We start from the raw sequence: 17,968 nt of genomic DNA on the forward strand, positions 1-17,968 counted from the left end.
GAAGGAGGGGGAACAACACGGGGAGAGCCAAAGGCGCGGGGACTCGTGGGTACAGACTCTCTCCGACCCCGACCCCGACCCCGACCCCGGGGGTTGGGGGGAGGGGTCCCACCTGTGGCAGGACCCGAGGGGGGGCGGGGAGAGGAGTAGGTGACGTCACCCGCGGTCCTGGGGCGCCCGGGGCGGCGGCGGCAGCCCGGCCGCGTGACCCGCGTGCGCCAATGGCCCGGCGGTCTCCGGGGCGACGCGGAGGGTCCGCGCTCCACGGCCGCCGCGCCCCCGCCCCGCGTCCGCACTGCAGAGAGCCGTGGCGAGCAGGCGCCGGCGCACTGGCCCACGTGCCGCGCCGACAGAGGCAGAGGGAGCGACGGAGAGCGGGGGATCGAGGGGCGCCCGACCCCGCCGCCGCTCCGCGCAGCCCCGAGCCCTGCGCGCTGCGACCCGGACCAGGAGGGACCCCGCCCCGGGAGAAGGTACCGGCCCCGGGGAGGGGAGGGGGCGCTGGGCCCCGGGAGCCTCCGCCGCCCTCCGTCCGCCCCGGCAGGCAGGACTGCGGCAGCCTGGGGGGCGGCGGGCGAGGGCCGAGGGGTGGTGTGGGGAGGGGGCTCCGGCCCGCGGGGACCGGTGGGGGGCGGAGGCGGGGCTTGGCGGCAGAGGCCCCACCGGGGGAGGAGGGGCGGCTGGGGGTGGGGGTGGGGGGTGGGCATTAACCTCGCGCTCGCCCGGTTCGCATTCACAGGCTCTGGAGACCAGGGCCTTCTGCGTTCGCTCTGGGAGGTGGCCCAGATTTATGTGCATCACTCTCTGATCACTCCCCTCCCTCTAAATTCGAATCCGTAGAGATCTGGGGACATGCCGTTGACCCTGTTGCAGGACTGGTGTAGAGGGGAGCATCTGGACACCCGGAAGTGCATGCTCATCCTGGGGATTCCTGAGGACTGCACGGAAGATGAGTTTGAGGAGACTCTCCAGGGGTCTTTCAGGACCCTGGGCAGATATAGGGTTATTGGCAGGATGTTTAGGAGGGAGGAGAATGCCCATGCGTTTCTGCTGGAGCTTGCACAAGATATCGATTATGCTTTGGTCCCCAGGGAAATACCAGGAAAGGGGGGACCCTGGGAAGTGGTTGTAAAACCCCGTAACTCAGACGGAGAATTTCTCAGTAGACTGAACCGCTTCTTAGAGGAGGAGAGGCGGACAGTGTCAGACATGAACAGACTCCTCCAGTCGGACACTGGTTGTTTGGCTCCGAGAGTGACTATATCACCAGATTTCTGGACCTGGGCCCAGACCCTGGGGACAGCAGTGCAGCCTCTGCTAGAACAAATGTTGTACCGAGAACTAAGAGTGTTTTCTGGGAATACCATATCCATTCCAGGGGCATTGGCCTTTGAAGCCTGGCTCGAGCACACCACTGACATGCTGCAGATGTGGCAGGTGCCCGAGGGGGAGAAGAGGCGGAGGCTGATGGAGTGTCTGCGGGGCCCCGCTCTGCAGGTGGTCAGTGGGCTCCGGGCCAGCAACGCTGCCATAACTGTGGAGGAGTGCCTAGAAGCCCTGCAGCAGGTGTTTGGACCTGTGGAGAGCCGTAAAATCGCCCAGGTGAAGTTTTGTAAGGCCTATCAGGAGGTAGGAGAGAAAGTCTCTAGCTTTGTGATACGTTTGGAACCCCTGCTCCAAAGAGCTGTAGACAAAAATGTGGTGTCACGAAGGAATGTGAATCAGACTCGCCTGAAACAAGTCTTGAGTGGGGCTACCCTTCCTGACAAACTTCGAGACAAACTTAAGCTTATGAAACAACGAAGGAAGCCTCCCGGTTTCCTGGCCCTGGTGAAGCTCCTGCGTGAGGAGGAGGAGTGGGAGGCCACTGTAGGGCCAGATAGGGAGAGGCTGAAGGGGCTAGAAATAGGCCCAAGGCCATCCGGAGTCAGTGGGGTTGGGGCAGTGCCTGTGCCTGCCTTGGGCGACAGTTTTGAGGCGAGGCTTTCCCAGGGTTCCCGGCGCCGGAGGGGCAGAGGCCAACACCGGAGGGGTGGTGTGCTGAGGGCTGGCTCTCAAGGCTCAAGAAAACGGAAACGCCATACGTTCTGCTACGGCTGTGGGGAAGATGGCCACATCAGGGTAGAGTGTTTCAATCGCTCCAACCAGCCCTTGGTAAAGCAGAAGAGACGGACTGCAAATGAATCGGGAAACGGGAACTGGGCTTGGGACAAGAGCCATCCCAAGTCCAAGGCCAAGTAGGCTCAGGACGGGGCAACACTTTCTACCACAGGCCAAGGAGACAAAAGAAATATTGGAAGGCAGGGAAGGGGCAGCCGCTGCAAAGCGCAGGGGCCCTGCCTGGGGGTCAGAGGCAGGGCAGCCAAGCCCAGGCCCAGCCCCCTCACCCCGCCCCAGCTGGAGGGGGTTACACCAACCAAGACCAGACCACACCCTGCTCAGTGAGGGCCCCATGCAGCGGCTGGGGGAAGAGCCAGGGATGCACACGGGAATCCACCGCACCCAGCACCTGGGGTGCCCAGGCCTCAGATGGGGACCCAAAAAAGGCAGGGGCTGAAGAAGGTGTGGCTGGGGACCCTGGCCTGGGCGACAGCCTGGTCATCTGGCCACCTCCAAACACCCACCCCGTGGGCTCTGAGTAAGCATGCCCACCAGCCCCCGAGCACCACGGGGCCTGGAAGAGCCTGCCCCATGGCCATCCCTGCCAGAGGGAGCCGGGGCTGCGGGGGAGGAGCTGGGAGGCACAGAGGCAAAGCCCCGCAGGGGAGACCGCAGGCTCCAGCCCGTCTTCAGGATCATCTACACTTCGCTCGGGGAGCCCCACGAAGGCAGCACCCTTGAGCCCCTGCGCGAGTGAGGGCAGGAGACCCCAAGGCTCCGGGAGCCCAGCACCAGCTGAGGGTCAGTCGCGGACCCTTGTGTCCTGCCAGGGCTGTGCAGGCAGGGGGCCCAAAGACTGTGGGGAAGACACCCGGCAGGGGCCCTGGGTGCCCAGTGGGCCAGCGACCCACACTTGGCTTAGGCTACAGTGGGTGTGCTGGGAAGCCTTTGTTCCAAAGTAGCAAGAGCAGCAGGAGGAGGAGGAGGAGCTGGAGGAGGAAAGGAAGAGGAGGGAGGACTTCGTGGGGGGGGTGTTTTCTTTCCCTTGTGTTTATGCAGAACCACTGGAGACCTGGAGAGAGCAGGCAAGGAGAGCCTGGGGCTGACATGGCCAACACCTCTCAGCAGCTGCCAAGGCCAAGGCCAAGGCCAGCCCCAAGCCCCAACAACTCGGGCAGCTGGGCTGGAAGCACCCCTTAGTGGCCAGCCATGGCCCCGGCCACCATCCCTGGCCCTTCCTGGTGATCCCAGATGACCATGTTTGCCACCCAATGGGGAGGGGAGAGGCGCCCCTGCCATGACACCACCGCACCTGGCCCCAGCCCCAATCCCTGCCAACTCGGGCAGCCGGCCTGGAAGCACCCGTGAGCGGCCTGGGTGAGGGCACCCGAAGACGTCTGCCACCCGCACCGGACCGGGAGACCTTAGAGGGACAGAGGCCGTCTCAAGGGTGCCGGCTGCCTGGGCCTCCCCAGAGGGGCCCCCCGTTCACCATCCCCGGGACAGGCCGAGCCCTGTTCTGGGAGGCCCACCCTTATCCGTGTAGGCCCCGTAGGGACCCACGTGTCAAGCACACGCGCCCCCCGGCCACCAGCCACCGTTCCTGTGCAAAGCCGCTGTGTGTGCGCCAGCCCCGGGGGCCACGTCCCGGCCTGCCCGGCCAGCCGCCTCTCGGCCCCGGGCACGTGCTGTGGGCTTCGGTGCCAGCCCGGGCTCTGCTCGCTGTCGTGCAGTGTCGTGAGCTCAGCCTCTGCTTTCTCCGAGTAGATTTAGGCCTACCGCAGCTTGTCCTCGCGGAGATGTGTGTGTTCTTACCCGAGCAGCTCCTCCCCGGAGACCCGGAGCACAGTCCCAGGAGGCAGCGGGAAGGACGACCACGAGGGGGGCGGGGACGCGCACCCCGTGACCTCGGGGAGAAGAGCTGCACCAGGGACGGACGGGGGGCTGTGCTTTGACGTCCACCCCTGCTGTCCCTTGTGACTCAGTTTCCTCGATGTGGTGGGGTGTGTCCTGCTGTGTTTTCCAGTGTCCCGTGACTGTCCTGTGCCGGCCATAGGGCAGGGCCTCGCCCCAGTGGGTGGGCCGGGAGGGGGTCCCTGAAGGGAGTGGACGTTGCCAGAGTCCAGCCTCCCGGCCAGGGGCAGATGCGGGGGCCCTCAGGAGGGAAGCTCATGGCAGGAGGGCCACAGCGGGGACCTGGCAGAGGAGGCACCTGGCCAGGGAGCTCAGGACGAGGGCCCTGGGACCTGTGGCCTCCAGTGGCCGTCATCAGTTGCTGTCCATATTGTCATTCCCTTCTCTCCAGTGGTTGCAGTAAATGTTTCTGCTCAATAAATTTCATTAAGTGTTCCAGCTGAGTCTCGCCAACTGAGTGCAACTGAGCTGCAGGTGGGCCGGGGGTGGTGTGGGCTGGGGGTGAGGGCAATGGTGGCCGGCTTATCATCGGGGGGTGTGCAGGGCAGGGTCTGTGAGTGCCAGTGGCATCCCCCAGGCTGTTCGGGGGTGGGCGACTGAGTGCTGGTGGGCGTGGGCGGTGCCTGGTTGGGTCCCCAAGGCCATCGTGGAGCTCTCAGGCATGAGCAGGTCAGACATCAGCTGGGGGTGGCATGGGTGTGGGGTTGAGGGGACAATGGCCTTGTCAACACTGGTGTATGTGTGGGATGGAGTCTGCAAGAGTTTGAGGTGCCCTAACTACAAGCGCTGGTCATGAGTCAGAATTAGTGAGTTTTCGGACCCAGTGGAAGGAACCCAACTGGGCAGGCTGGATGGTGCTAGTTGACAGGGTGCTTGTGGCCTTGAGCTGTGGCTATTTGTGTCACCAGAGCCCTCAGGGATAAGTGGGTAACATATCAAAGGGAGGTTGAGGGAAAGCAGGCAGGACCAGGGCCCCAGGATCTCCTGTTGCACTGTGGGGGTTCAGGGCATCTAGTTTGTGTGAGTATGTGTTTGTCAGTGAATGTGTGAGTGTGTGAGATGGTGTGTGAGCATGTGTGTTCATGATTGTGTGTTAATACGTGAATGTGAGTGAGTGTGTGAAATGGTGTGCGAATGTGTGTGTTAATGAATGTGTTTGGTTTTGGATGTGAGTATGCATTAGTTTTCCAGTGTGACCAAATGTGTGTGTGTTGGTGTTCAAGTGTATGTTTATGTGTGTTAGTGTGTATAAGTGCATATGTGTGTTAGTGAATGGATATTAGTTCATGAATGTGTGAGATGGTGTTTGAATGTGTGTGAGTAGGTCGGTGAATGTATGTGAGTGTGTGTTTTTGAGTGTATTCACGAGTGAATGTGTGTATGAGCATGTGAATGTCTATGAGTTTGTGAGTGTGTGTGAATGCATGGAATGGGTGAGTACATGTGTGGGTGTGTGTGTTAATGTGGATGAGAGAATATGTGACAAGGTATGTGAATTTGTGTGTGTGTATGTGTTGGGTAACTGATAGATTTTTTATTAATTTTTTTAAGGGATGAAATGAGAGTTGAGAAGAGGGAAGAGTAGGGCACAAGTTGCTTCTCCACAAAGCAGCAGTGAGATTGTTGGCCCAAGGGTGATGAGCCCACTGGCCAGGCCTACTGTCCAGTCATCCATTTCCAGCCCCAGCACCTTGCTATTTGCAAGGTTCCTGGCATTGTATTGCTGTTATTGTTGTGTGAGTCTCCTTGTGGACATTTGTTTTCCTTTCTCCTGGGTAAGTACCTCGGAATGGAATTGTTGGGCCACAGGGTAGTGGTATATTTAACTTTATAAAAAACCTCATGTATATTTGCAAAGCTTTTGTGACAATTTTATTTCCGTCAGCAGTGCCCATTTCTTAGGGTCCTCCACAAAAATCTTGGCTTGCCAACTTTGAACTTTTAGCCATCCCGTTGGTATCTTACTATGGCATTAATTTGTATTTCTGTGATGACTAATACTATTGAGCACTTTTTTGTGTGCTTATTAGCTATCTATCTTCTTTAGCAAGTGCCTGTTCAAGTCTGTTGCCCAGTTTTTGCCTGTATTTTTTTTTGGTAAATTACTGAGTTGTGCAAGTTGTTAAAATAGTCTGGATACAAGTCCTTTGTCAGATATGATGTGCTAGGAATATTTTCTACCAGTTGTATCTTGTCTGTGCATATTCTTAATTGTGTCTTTTCATAAGCAGATGGTTTTAATTCTGATAAAATCCATTGCATCATTTGTTTTGTCTATAATGACCACTTTCTTGGTTATGCCTAAGATATCTTTTCTTGACCCACATTTGCAAACATACTGTCCTATGTTTTCTTCTAGAATCTCTGTAGTTTTAGTTTTTGCATTTAGGTCTTAGTGCATACCTAAATTAATTTCTGTATTTTGAGTGGGTGAGGTGTGGGGTCCAGATGCATTTGAAAACACTTTCCTTTTGGCATTGATTTTATCTAGGGTGATGGTCAAAAAGAATACTTGCCTTTGCACCTGTGGGTCTACTATAGGGTTCTATATTCTCTTTTCTGTATTTTTAACTTCTAGAGTTTCCATTTGGTTCTTCATTATAGTTGTCATGTTCTGTTGAGATTCTTCCTCATTGGTTTCTTCATTATATTCATTTTCTCTTTCAATTCTGAAACAACACATTTATTGCCAATAGCTGTCTTTAAGTCCCCATCTGCTAATCCCATTGTCCTTGCCATCTCTGGACCTATTGGAACATTTTCTCTTTGGTATGAGTCATGTTTCTCTCCTTTTCATGTCTAGAAATTTTTGCATATAGGCTGGATATTTTACCTGTTAGGTTGTTATTAATAAGTGTCTTGGTTTTGTTGTTTCCATTAATTCTGTGTTGAGTTTTGTTCCAGCAGGCAGTTTGCTTACTTACAGTCCATGCTGAGCCTTTCAAGGTTTGTTTTGAAGCTTTGTTAATGTAGGTCTCATGGGGCTACCTGAGCCTTCTTCCTAAGGTGTTGCCTTTCTGGGTTCTGTACTGAATGTCCAGTGACTTCAGTGTGGTCTCTCCACTATGGCTGATGGGAAACCGAACACCTACGAACGCTGTATGAGCTCTGGTAGTTCTCACTGCTTCTTGGAAGGTGTTCTGTGCTTGACCTTGTGTTGTGTCTGTCTGAGCATGCAGGGTTTGGTATGCAGCCAGAGGCTCGGTAGGAACTCTGCGAAGTGCTCTGGAGCCCTTTCTATGCTCAGTTCCCCTCTCTCCAGTACCCTGACTGCAAATTCTAGATGTCTCAGTAGCACTCAACTCCACAACTCAGTGAGAATTTCACGGTGCTGCTTGTATTCTCCCCTCACTTTGCCATAGGCTGGGAAGTACCTCCAAGTTCTGGGTTGATCTTTGGCCCTACCTCATTTGTTTCCCTTCTCTCAAGATTCACAGTCCTCCAGCCTGAGCAAGAGCAAGACCCCGTCTCTACTAAAAACAGAAAGAAATTATCTGGCCAACTAAAATATATATAGAAAAAATTAGCCGGGCATGGTGGCGCATGCCTGTAGTTCCAGCTACTGGGGAGGCTGAGGCAGGAGGGTCGCTTGAGCCCAGGAGTTTGAGGTTGCTGTGAGCTAGGCTGATGCCACGGCACTCACTCTAGCCTGGGCAAAAAAGCGAGACTCTGTCTCAAAACAAACAAAAAAAAAAGATTCACAGTCCTGGTAAGCTCCCTAGGGTCACGTAACTCACTGTGCAGTGAATGGTCAGTAGATATGAGTGGACTGGAGAAAAGGTTAGTATGGTTGGGGCCCAGGTGATGGATGGACAGGCAAGGAGGGAACAGCAGATGCATGGGGAGGTCAGATGGGACCATGAAGGGCCTGTGGTACCTGTGCTAAGGACTTTGGACCTCTGTTCCAGATGTACAGCAGTCACCGGCATCTTCCAGGAAGAACCACTGCCCTGGAGATTCCTGAAGGAGAGAAATGACCTGCTCATGTCTGTGAAGTAGAAAGGTTAACAAGGAGGCAGTGCCGGTGATAACCTGGAGGGGGCACTCGTGTCACACCAGAGGTGGCTGCAAAGGTCCAGGTGGTGGATGAATCCAGGGGCCACTGAGTACCTTCATCTGCTGAGGTTGGAGGGACACCAGAGCTGGGAAGCAAGCAGATTTCTGTTGGACGGGGTCTCTTTGCAGACCTGAGCCAAACTTCTCCATGGGAAACTAGGGTTCTGCTGGGAAACTAGGGCTTTTCCTGGCCATCAACAAATCCCTAGAGGTAGCTCTTGTCAGCTAACACTACTCAATTCTGCCCCCGCCCAAAGTTCCAGTCCTTAGGGTCACTCTGTGCCACAAGAAGGGGGGCCTGGGGTCTGTCTGGAGGCCATGTGCCACTGTCTGCCTTCTCTCCTCTGAGCTGACTCCCTGAAAAGGCTGGCTTCAGCCACGGAGTGTCTGAAAACCACACTGTCAAACAGGCCCAATTCAGCCCATTCCAATACAGGCCCATTCCCCTCAGCCCATTCCAATACAGGCCTCATCTCTCAACCGGACATCCTGCTTGCTGTCAGCTGTCACTGCTGATCACAAGTATCCTTCTGGATTGCACATAACCTCTTGCCTACAGGGACCATTTTTATTTTTAATTACCATGGGTACATAATAGATGTATATATTTATGGGGTACATGTGATTTTTGATACAAGTGCATAATATGTAATGATTAAATCAGGACAATTGGGCTATCCCTCATATGAAGCATTTGCACTTTCTTTGTGTTGGGAACATTCCAATTTCACTCTTTTAGTTATTTTAAAATATAGAATAAATTATTGTTAAGTATAGTCACCTTATTGTGCTACCGAATACTAGATCTTATTCATTCTACCTAACTGTATTTTTGTACACATAAACTGTCCCCTCTTTATCGCCCTCTCTCCACTACCCTTTCCATCTTCTGGTAACCATCACTCTACTCTCTACCTCCATGAGTTCCATTGTTTTAATGTTTAGCTCCCACATATAAGTGAGAACGTGCAATGTTTGTCTTTCTGTGCTTGGCTTATTTCACTGAACATAGTGTCCTCCAGTTCCATCCACGTTGCTGCAAATGACAGAATTTCCTTCTTTTTTATGGCTGAATAATATTCCATTGTGTATATGTACCACATTTTCTTTATCCATTCATCTAGTTTGATAGACACCTAAGTTGATTCCATATCTTGGATATTGTGAACAGTGCTGCAATAAACGTGGGAGTGCAGATATCTTTTTGATTTGCTGATTTCTTTTCTTTTGGCAATATACCTAGCAGTGGCCTTGCTGGGTCATGTGGTAGTTCTATTTTTAGTTTTTTGAGGAACCTCCATATGGTTCTCCATAGTCACTGTACTAATTTATGTTCGCACCAACAGTGTACCAGGATTCCCCTTTCTCTGCATCCTCACCAGCATTCATTATTGCCTGTTTTTTGGATAAAAGCCATTTTAACTGTGCTGAGATGATATCTCATTGTAGTTTCCTTTTTTTTTTTTTTTGAGACAGTCTCACTCTGTCACCTGGGCTAGAGTGCCATGGCATTAGCATAGCTCACACCAACCTCAGGCTCCTGGGCTCAAGCCATCCTCCTGCGTCAGTCTCCCAAGTAGCTGGGACTACAGGCGTATGCCACCACACCCGGCTAATTTCTTTTTATTTTTAGTAGAGACAGTGTCTTGCTCTTGCTCAGGCTGGTCTTGAACTCCTAAGCTCAAGTGATCCTCCCATCTTGGCCTCCCAGAGTGCTAGGATTATAGGCGTGAGCCACCGCACTTGGCCCTCATTGTAGTTTCAATTTGCACTTTTTCATATAGCTGTTGGCCATTTGTATGTCTTCTTTAGATACGTTTGTTTAGATCTTTTGCCCATTTTTAAATAGGATTATTTGATTGTTTTTCCTATTGAGTTGTTTGAGCTCCTTGTATATATTCTGGTTATTAATCCCTTATCAGATGGGTAGTTTCTAAATCTTTACATTCATTCTGTGGGTCTCTTCACCTTGCTGACTGTTTCCTTTGCTGTGCAGAAGATTTTTAGCTTGTAGCTCAATGAGATCCCATTTGTCTATTTTTGCTTTGGTTGCCTGTGTTTTTGAGGTATTACTCAAGAAATCTTCGCCCAGATGAATATCCTGAAATATTTCCCCAATGTTTACTTCTAGTAGTTTCATCATTTCAGGTCTTCGATTTAAATTTTTAATCCATTTTGATTTTATTTTTGTATATGGTAAGAGATAGTGGTCTAGTTTCATTCTTTCCATGTGGACATCTAGTTTCCCCAGCACCATTTATTTATTTATTTATTACTGTTTTACATCAGTTTTAATGGAAATAAAAGAGGGAATAAGAATAGTATACTGGTTCTCCTGGAGAGAGCTGGAACCCATTATACTAAGTGAAGTATCCAAAGAATGGAAAAACAAGCATCACATGTACTCACCAGAAAACTGGTTTCCCTGATCATCACCTAAATGTACATCAGGGAAGGATACCAATTGGATATCAGACTGGGATGGGGGGTGGGGGGAGGGGATGGGTGTATGCCTACATGATGAGTGCGTTGCACACCCTCTGGGGAATGGTCATGCTTGAAGGTGCAGACCCGGGGAGGTGGGGGGGGGAGGGGATGGAGGTATGACTACATGATGAGTGCCAGGTGCACTGTCTGGAGAATGAGAACGGACGCGCTTGGGACTCTGACTCGGGGGGATGGGTGGGACATGGAAAATGTATATAACCTAAACTTATGTACCCCCATGATGAGCTGAAATAAAAAAAAATATATTTAAAAAAAAAAAAAAAAGAATAGTATACTTATTAGTGGTTTACATACTTGCCATGATGGCAAAAATCATTCTAACTTGCATGAATAATACATTCAAGAACATTCCACACTGCTTGGTGGTTCGAGCAATGCAGTTTATAAAATAAAACAAAAATTGTCTATTCCCATTAAAGAAAGCATCAAAAACTGGTATTGAGAAATTAGATGAAAGGATCAGTCTCTAACTCCTGGATTCCAGGAAGCAGAGATTTTCAGAATCAAAAACAAAGCCCTGGCCAGCGCGGTGGCTCATGCCTGTAATCCTAGCACTCTGGGAGGCCGAGGCGGGCGGATTGTTTGAGCTCAGGAGTTCAAGACCAGCCTGAGCAAGAGCGAGACCCTGTCTCTACTAAAAATAGAAATAAATTATATGGACAGCTAAAAATATATATAGAAAAAATTAGCCGGGCATGGTGGCGCATGCCTGTAGTCCCAGCTACTCGGGAGGTTGAGGCAGGAGGATCGCTTGAGCCCAGGAGTTTGAGGTTGCTGTGAGCTAGGCTGATGCCATGGCACTCACTCTAGCCTGGGCAACAGAGTGAGATGCCGTCTCAAAAAAAAAAAAAAAAAAGAAACAAAAAAACAAAGCCCTAAGTAAGAGCTCAAAGCCCTACCCCTCAGGGGATCACATAGTTTGGGCTGCTGCTATTAACTAATTCATTATTTTAACACATCAAACAATTTAGCCTTTTCTTTACCCCAAATTAAAATGAACCACATATAATACTCTTCAGAAATGCAAACACCCTGAGATAGCTCAGTACCAGAACCTACACAGGGATTTGCTATTTAGGTACAGTTAGTGTAATTCATATTTAAAGTCATTTCATAAAAATAACAATTGTCCCAGTTTTCCAAGTTCTGTTTCTTCCTATGATGGTCAACAAAGTAATCTCTATTATGATTCTTATTCATTGCTTGAGTGTAGAAACTGCTTATTAATATTCTCCAGCTCATTTTCAAGTTGAACAGCTTTACTTCTTAAGAGCTTTGAATTGTTTTGTATTTTCTCCAACCGATCTATTTATTTGGATAATCTAGCAATTTCTTGTTCCAGATGTCTTTGAGTAATATCAACTTGTTGGCACAGGTGAGCAAAAGTGGTAACTATTTCTTGTTGCACTTGATGGCTACAGTTTGCGCTTGTGAAGCTAACAATCATCTGCAGTTTTTTGGTTGCATAGTTCACAAACTGCTGTTTAAAGGCTCTCTCCTGGGCACGTGTGGTCCAGGTCAGCTGTTCATAAAGACACAATGCTCATACATGCTTAATGAAACAGATATGAGTTTCTAGTCTATAGTTTTCCAAATCACTCCTCCAACAACGATGCCCATAGAAGTTCTAGATGTAAGAGAAGCTATCCTGTTATTAAGGTAACCATGATTTCTTCCTGTGATGCATTATCTGGTGTTGCTGGATTGGTAGGAGCAGTGGGAGTAGAAGCTAAAGATCTAGGGAGATGAAAGATAAGGCTCTGATCATCATTGGAACACCCTGTGGGCATTTGTAGGGCCCCCAAATTGATGCACAAGGGAAGGCCAGCCCAAGTACCAGCACCATTAATTGAGGAGACTGTCCTTTCCCCAATACATATATTGGTGCTCTTGGCACCTTTGTCAAAAATGAGTTCACTGTAGATGTATGGATTTATTTCTTGGTTTTCTATTCTGTTCCTTTGGTCTACATGTCTGTTTTTATGCCAGTTACATGCTGTTTTGGTTACTATAGCTCTGTAGTATAATTTGAAGTCAGGTAATGTGATTCTTCTGGTTTTGTTCTTTTGCTCAGGATAGCTTTGGCTAGTCTGCACCTTTTGTGGTTTCATATATGTTTTAGGATTATTTTTTCTTTTTCTGTGAAGAACATTGTTGGTATTTTGATAGGGATTGCATTGAATCTGTAGATTGCTTTGGTAGATTCAATTTTTTTGTGTCCTCTTCAATTTCTCTCGTCAATATTTTATAGTTTTTATTGTAGAGATCTTTCACTTCTTTGGTTAAGTTTATTGCTAGTGTGAACTAAAATAAAATCTTAAGGCTCCCCCCACAGGCTGACTGAATGAACCCCCTTTTGACAAGGGGATACCCTAAAACTGAGTTGCTGGCTATGAGAAGGAAGGTCAGACATGCCTCATCATGCTCCCCTCCCTTCCTGTAGATATGCTTTGTAACTCGTTAACAGGCCTAAGGCTTTGCAAGACAAACCTGCAGGTCCTCAATTTATATAACAAATATATGGCCAGTAGCTTGTCTCTGATTAACAGACTTCCTTATCTTAAAACATTCCAACCCTTTAGACAAAGCTTCATTTCTTTAACCAATTACACGTCAAAGTACCTTTAAACCCACCTATAACCTATAAGTCCCTGCTTGCACATGTCCCATCTTTTCAGGTGAAACCAAGGTATGCCTTCCACGTATTGATTTATGACTTTACCTGTAACCCCTGTCTTGCCGAAAGGTATAAAACCAAACTGTAACCCAGCCACAGAGAGTCCACTTGCTCAATGCTTCTTTGGCATGGCTTCAGGTCATGGTCCTCAAATTTGGTTCAGAATAAACTTCTTTAAATTATTTTACACAGTTTGGCTTCTTTTTCATTGACACTAGGTATTTTATTTTATTTGTATTAATAGCTATTGTAAATGTGATTACTTTCTTAAGTTCTTTTTCAGATTGTTCCCTGTTGGCATATAGAAATGCTACTGATTTTTGTATGTTGATTTTGTATCCTACAACTTTACTGTATTTATCAGTTCTAATATCTTTTTTTGGTGGAGACTTTGGGTTTTTCTAAATCTAATGTTATATTTTCCACAAATGAGGATAATTTGACTTCTTCCTTTCCAGTTTGGATGCCTTTTATTTCCTTCTCTTGTGTAATTGCTCTAGCTAAGACTCTGTTGAATAACAGTGGTAAAAGTGGGCATCCTTGTTGTTCCATATCTTAGAGGGAAGACTTTCAGTTTTTCTCTGTTCAGTATGATACTAGCTGTAGGTCTGTCTTATATGGCTTTTGTAGTGTTGAGGTATGTTCCTTTTATACCCACTTTTGAGAGTTTTTATCAGGAAGGAATGTTGAGTTTTATAAAATCCTTTTTCAGCATCAATTTAAATGATCATATGGTTTTTGTCCTTCATTTTGTTGATGTGTGTATCAAATTTATTGATTTGCCTATGTTGAATCTTCCTTGCATCCCTGGGATGAATACCACTTGATCATGATGAATGATCTTTTTAATGTGTTGTTGAATTCAGTTTGCTAGTATTTTGTTGAGGATTTTAGCATTTATGTTCATCAGAGATATTGGACTGCATTTTTCTTTTTTTATTGTGTCTTTGTCTGGTTTTGGTGTCAGACTAATACTGACCTTGTAGAATGAGTTTGGAATTATTCCCTCCTCCTTGAATTTTTACAATAGCTTGAGTAAGATAGGTATTAGATCTTCTTTAAGTGTTTCATAGCACTCAGTAGTGAAGCCATCAGTCCTGGGCTTTTCTTTGAGGGGAGACTTTGTTACTGCTTCTATCTCATTATTTGATATTGGTCTATTCAGGTTTTGGATTTCTTCAATGGTTCAATACTGGTAGGTTTTATATGTCTAGAAATTTATACATTTCTTCTAGTTTTTCCAGTTAATTGGTATATAGTTGCTCATGATAGTCTCTAATGATCCTTTGAATTTCTGCAGTATCATAATGTCTTCTTTTTGTCTCTGGTTTATTTGGATCTTCTCTCTTTTGTTCTTAGTTTGGCTAAAGGTTTGTCCATTTTGTTTGTCTTTTCAAAACACCAACTTTCATTTCATTGATCTTTTGTATTTTTTATTTCAATTTCATTTATTTCTGCTCTGGTCTTTATTATTTCTTTCCTTCTACTAATTTTGGGTTTGGTTTGCTCTTGCTTTTCTAGTTCTTTAAGGTACATTGTTAGGTTGTTTGTTTGACATTTTTCTTCTTATTCAATATAGGCATTTATTGCTATACATTTCCTTCCTGGGGTACTGCTTTTGCTATATTCCATAGGTTTGGGCCCTTTTTCCATTTTTGTTTTTTTCAACAAATTTTTAAAATTTTCTTCTTAATCTCTTATTGACCCCCTTGTCATTCAGGAGCCCATTGTTTAATTTCTATGTGTTTGTCTAGTTTCCAAAGTTCCTCTTATTATTGATTTCTAGTTTTATTCCATTGTGGTCAGAAAAAAACTTGATACGCTTTCAAGTTTTTGGATTTTTAAAGACGTGTTTTGTTGCTTAACATATGGTCTATCCTTGAGAATGATCCATGTGCTGGGGAGAAGAATGTGTATTCTGTAGCTGCTGGATGAAACGCTCTGTAAATAATTATTAGGCCCATTTGGTCTATAGGAAAGATTAAGTCCAATGTTTCTTTGTTGGTTTTCTGTCTAGATGATCTGTCCAATGCTGAAAGTGTGGTGTTGAGGTCTCCAGCTGTTATTGTATTGGGGTCTATCTCTCTCTTAACTCTAATAATATTTGATTTATCTATTTGGGTGCTCCAGTGTTGGGTGAATACATATTTACAGTTGTTATATCCTCTTGCTTAATTGACCCCTTTATCATTATATAATGATTTTCTTTGTCTCTTTTTACAGTTTTTGTCTTGGAATCCATTTTATCTGATATGAGTATAGCTATTCTTGCTCTATTTTGGTTGTCATTTGCATGAAATATGTTTGTCCATCCCTTTATTTTCAATCTGTGTGTGTCTTTATAGGGGAAGTAAGTTTCTTGCAGACAGAATATAGTTGGGTCTTGTTTTTAATCCATTCAGCCATTGTATGTCTTTTGATTGGAGAATTTAGTCCATTTACAGTCAATGTTATTATTGATAAGTAAGGACTTACAACTGCCATTTTGTTATTTGTTTTCTGGTTGTTTTGTGGTTCTCTTTTTCTTTCTTCTTTCCTTCCTGTCTTCCTTTGTGTAAAAGTGATTTTCTCTGGTAGCATGTTTTAATTTCTTGCTTGTTATTTTTTGTGTGTTTGTCATAGGTTTTTGATTTGAGGTTACAATGAGACTTGTAAATAACATATTATAACCAATTATTTTAAACTGATGACAACTTAACTCTGGTTACCAAAAAATAAACAAAGAAGCAAAGAAAAATCTAAAAAAAACCTCTACGCTTTAACTCCATCTCTCTGCTTTTTGATTTTTTGTTGTTTCTATTTATATATTTTTTAAACTATCTCTCTCAAAAAGTTGTTGTATTTGTTATTTTTGATAGGTTTGTATTTTAGTCTTCCTACTCAAGACATGAGTTGTTTACACACTATAATTACAACATTAAAGTCTTCTGTATTTGTCTGTGTAACTTACTGTTGCCAGTGAGTTTTATATCTTCAGATGATTTCTTATTATTCATTAATGTCCTTTTATTTTGGATTGAAGAATTCTCTTAACATTTATTATAGGATAGGTCTGGTATTGACAAAGTCCCTTAGCTTTGTTTGTCTGGGAAAGTTTTTATTTCTCCTTCATGTTTGAAGGCTATTTTTGCTGAATCTAATAGTCTAAAATTCAAGGCTTTTTCCATCAGCACTTTGAATATGTTATGCCACTATCTCCTGGCTTGTAAGGTTTCCACTGAGAAGTCTGCTGCCAGATGTATTGGAGCTCCTTTATATGCTATTTGTTTCTTTTGTCTTGCTGCTTTTAAGATCCTTTCTCTATCCTTGACTTTTGAGAGTTTAATTATTACATGCCTTGAGGTAGTTTTATTTGGGTTGACTCTCATTGGTGTTCTATGATTTTCTTGTACCTGAATATTGATAGCTTTCTCTGGGTTTGGAAAGTTCTTGTTATTATTTCTTTAAATAAACATTCTACCCTGATCTCTCTCTCTACCTCCTCTTTAAGGACAGTAACTCAGATTTTCCCTTTTGAGGCTATTTCTAGATCTTGCACGTGTGCTTTATTCTTTTATATTACTTTTTATTTTTTCTCTTCTATGTATTTTCATGTAGCCTGTCTTTGAGCTCACTAATTCTTTCTTCTACTTGATCAATTCTGCCGCTGAGAGACTCTGCTGCATTTTTCAGTTTGTCAATTAAAATTTTCAGCTTCACAATTTCTGCTTGATTTTTAAAATTATTTCAATCTCTTTGTTAAATTTCTCTGAATGTATTCTGAATTCCTTCTTTGTGTTATCTTGAAGTTTGTTGAGCTTCCTCAAAACAGTTATTTTGACTTCTTTGTCTGAAAGGCCACATATCTCCATCACTCTGGGATTGGTCACTGGAGCCTTATTTAGTTCGTTTAGTGAGATCATGTTTTCCTGGATGTTCTCAATGCTTGTGGATGTCTGTCAGTGTCTGGGCATGGAAGAGTTAGGTATCTTCACTAATCTTTGAGGTCTGGGCTTGCTCGTACCCATCCTTCTTGAGAAAGCTTTCCATGTATTCAAAGGGAGTTGAGTGTTGTGACCTAATCCCGTAACCACTACAGCCATACCAGCACTAGGGGGCACCCCAAGCCCAGTAATGCTGCAACTCTTGAAGATTCCTAGAGTTACTGCCTTGGTGAGCTTGGGGAAGATCTGGGAGAATTCTCTGGATTACCAGGCAAAGTCTCTTGCTTTCTTCCCTCACTTTCCCCAAACAAAAGCCTTACTCTCCATGCTGGGCTACATGGAGTTCAGGGAGGGGTGATACAAGCCCCCCCATGGCCACCATGGCTGACACTGCTTTGGGTCACAGCTGAAGCCAGTATAGTACTGGGTCTAGGCTAAGGCCAGTGGTGCATACTGCCTGGCTACCATTGATGTTTATTCAAGGCCTAAAGGCTCTTTAGTCAGAAGGTGGTGATTCCTGCCAGGACTGGGTCCTTCCCGTCAGGGTTCTCTTCTGGCCCAGGGTGGGTCTAGACATACTGTCCAGGAGCTAGGGCCTGGAATCAAGGGGCTTCAGGAATCTGCTTGGTCCTTTACTTTACTGTGGCTGAGCTGGTACACAGGTTGCAAGACAAAGTCCTCTGTACTCTTCCCTTTCCTTTCTCCAAGTGGAAAGAGTCGCTTCCCGAGCTGCACTGCCTAGAGTTGGGGGAGGGGAGGCTCACTGGGTAAAGTGCACCACAAGTCCATT

At 46.4% G+C, this 17,968-nt stretch overlaps 1 protein-coding gene and 1 pseudogene across 1 annotated transcript; one reads left to right on the forward strand and one right to left on the reverse strand.

Moving 5' to 3' along the window:
* Window positions 1–287: 287 nt before the first annotated feature.
* Window positions 288–3,422, forward strand: PNMA3 (PNMA family member 3). Its single transcript, XM_045538581.1, has 2 exons — window positions 288–473; window positions 841–3,422. The coding sequence occupies exon 2, from the start codon at window positions 853–855 to the stop codon at window positions 2,239–2,241; it is 1,389 nt and encodes a 462-aa protein (XP_045394537.1). The 5' UTR covers window positions 288–473; window positions 841–852; the 3' UTR covers window positions 2,242–3,422.
* An 8,348-nt stretch (window positions 3,423–11,770) lies between these two features.
* On the reverse strand, window positions 11,771–12,417 carry LOC123628822 (annotated as a pseudogene).
* Window positions 12,418–17,968: the final 5,551 nt, after the last annotated feature.

Source organism: Lemur catta, chromosome X (assembly GCF_020740605.2).
Source record: "Lemur catta isolate mLemCat1 chromosome X, mLemCat1.pri, whole genome shotgun sequence".
In the NCBI taxonomy this organism is placed as follows: domain Eukaryota; kingdom Metazoa; phylum Chordata; class Mammalia; order Primates; family Lemuridae; genus Lemur; species Lemur catta.

Excerpts from the sequence above, each read along its gene's own strand:
- PNMA3 (XM_045538581.1), top strand. The coding sequence starts at position 853 with ATGCCGTTGACCCTGTTGCAGGACTGGTGTAGAGGGGAGCATCTGGAC.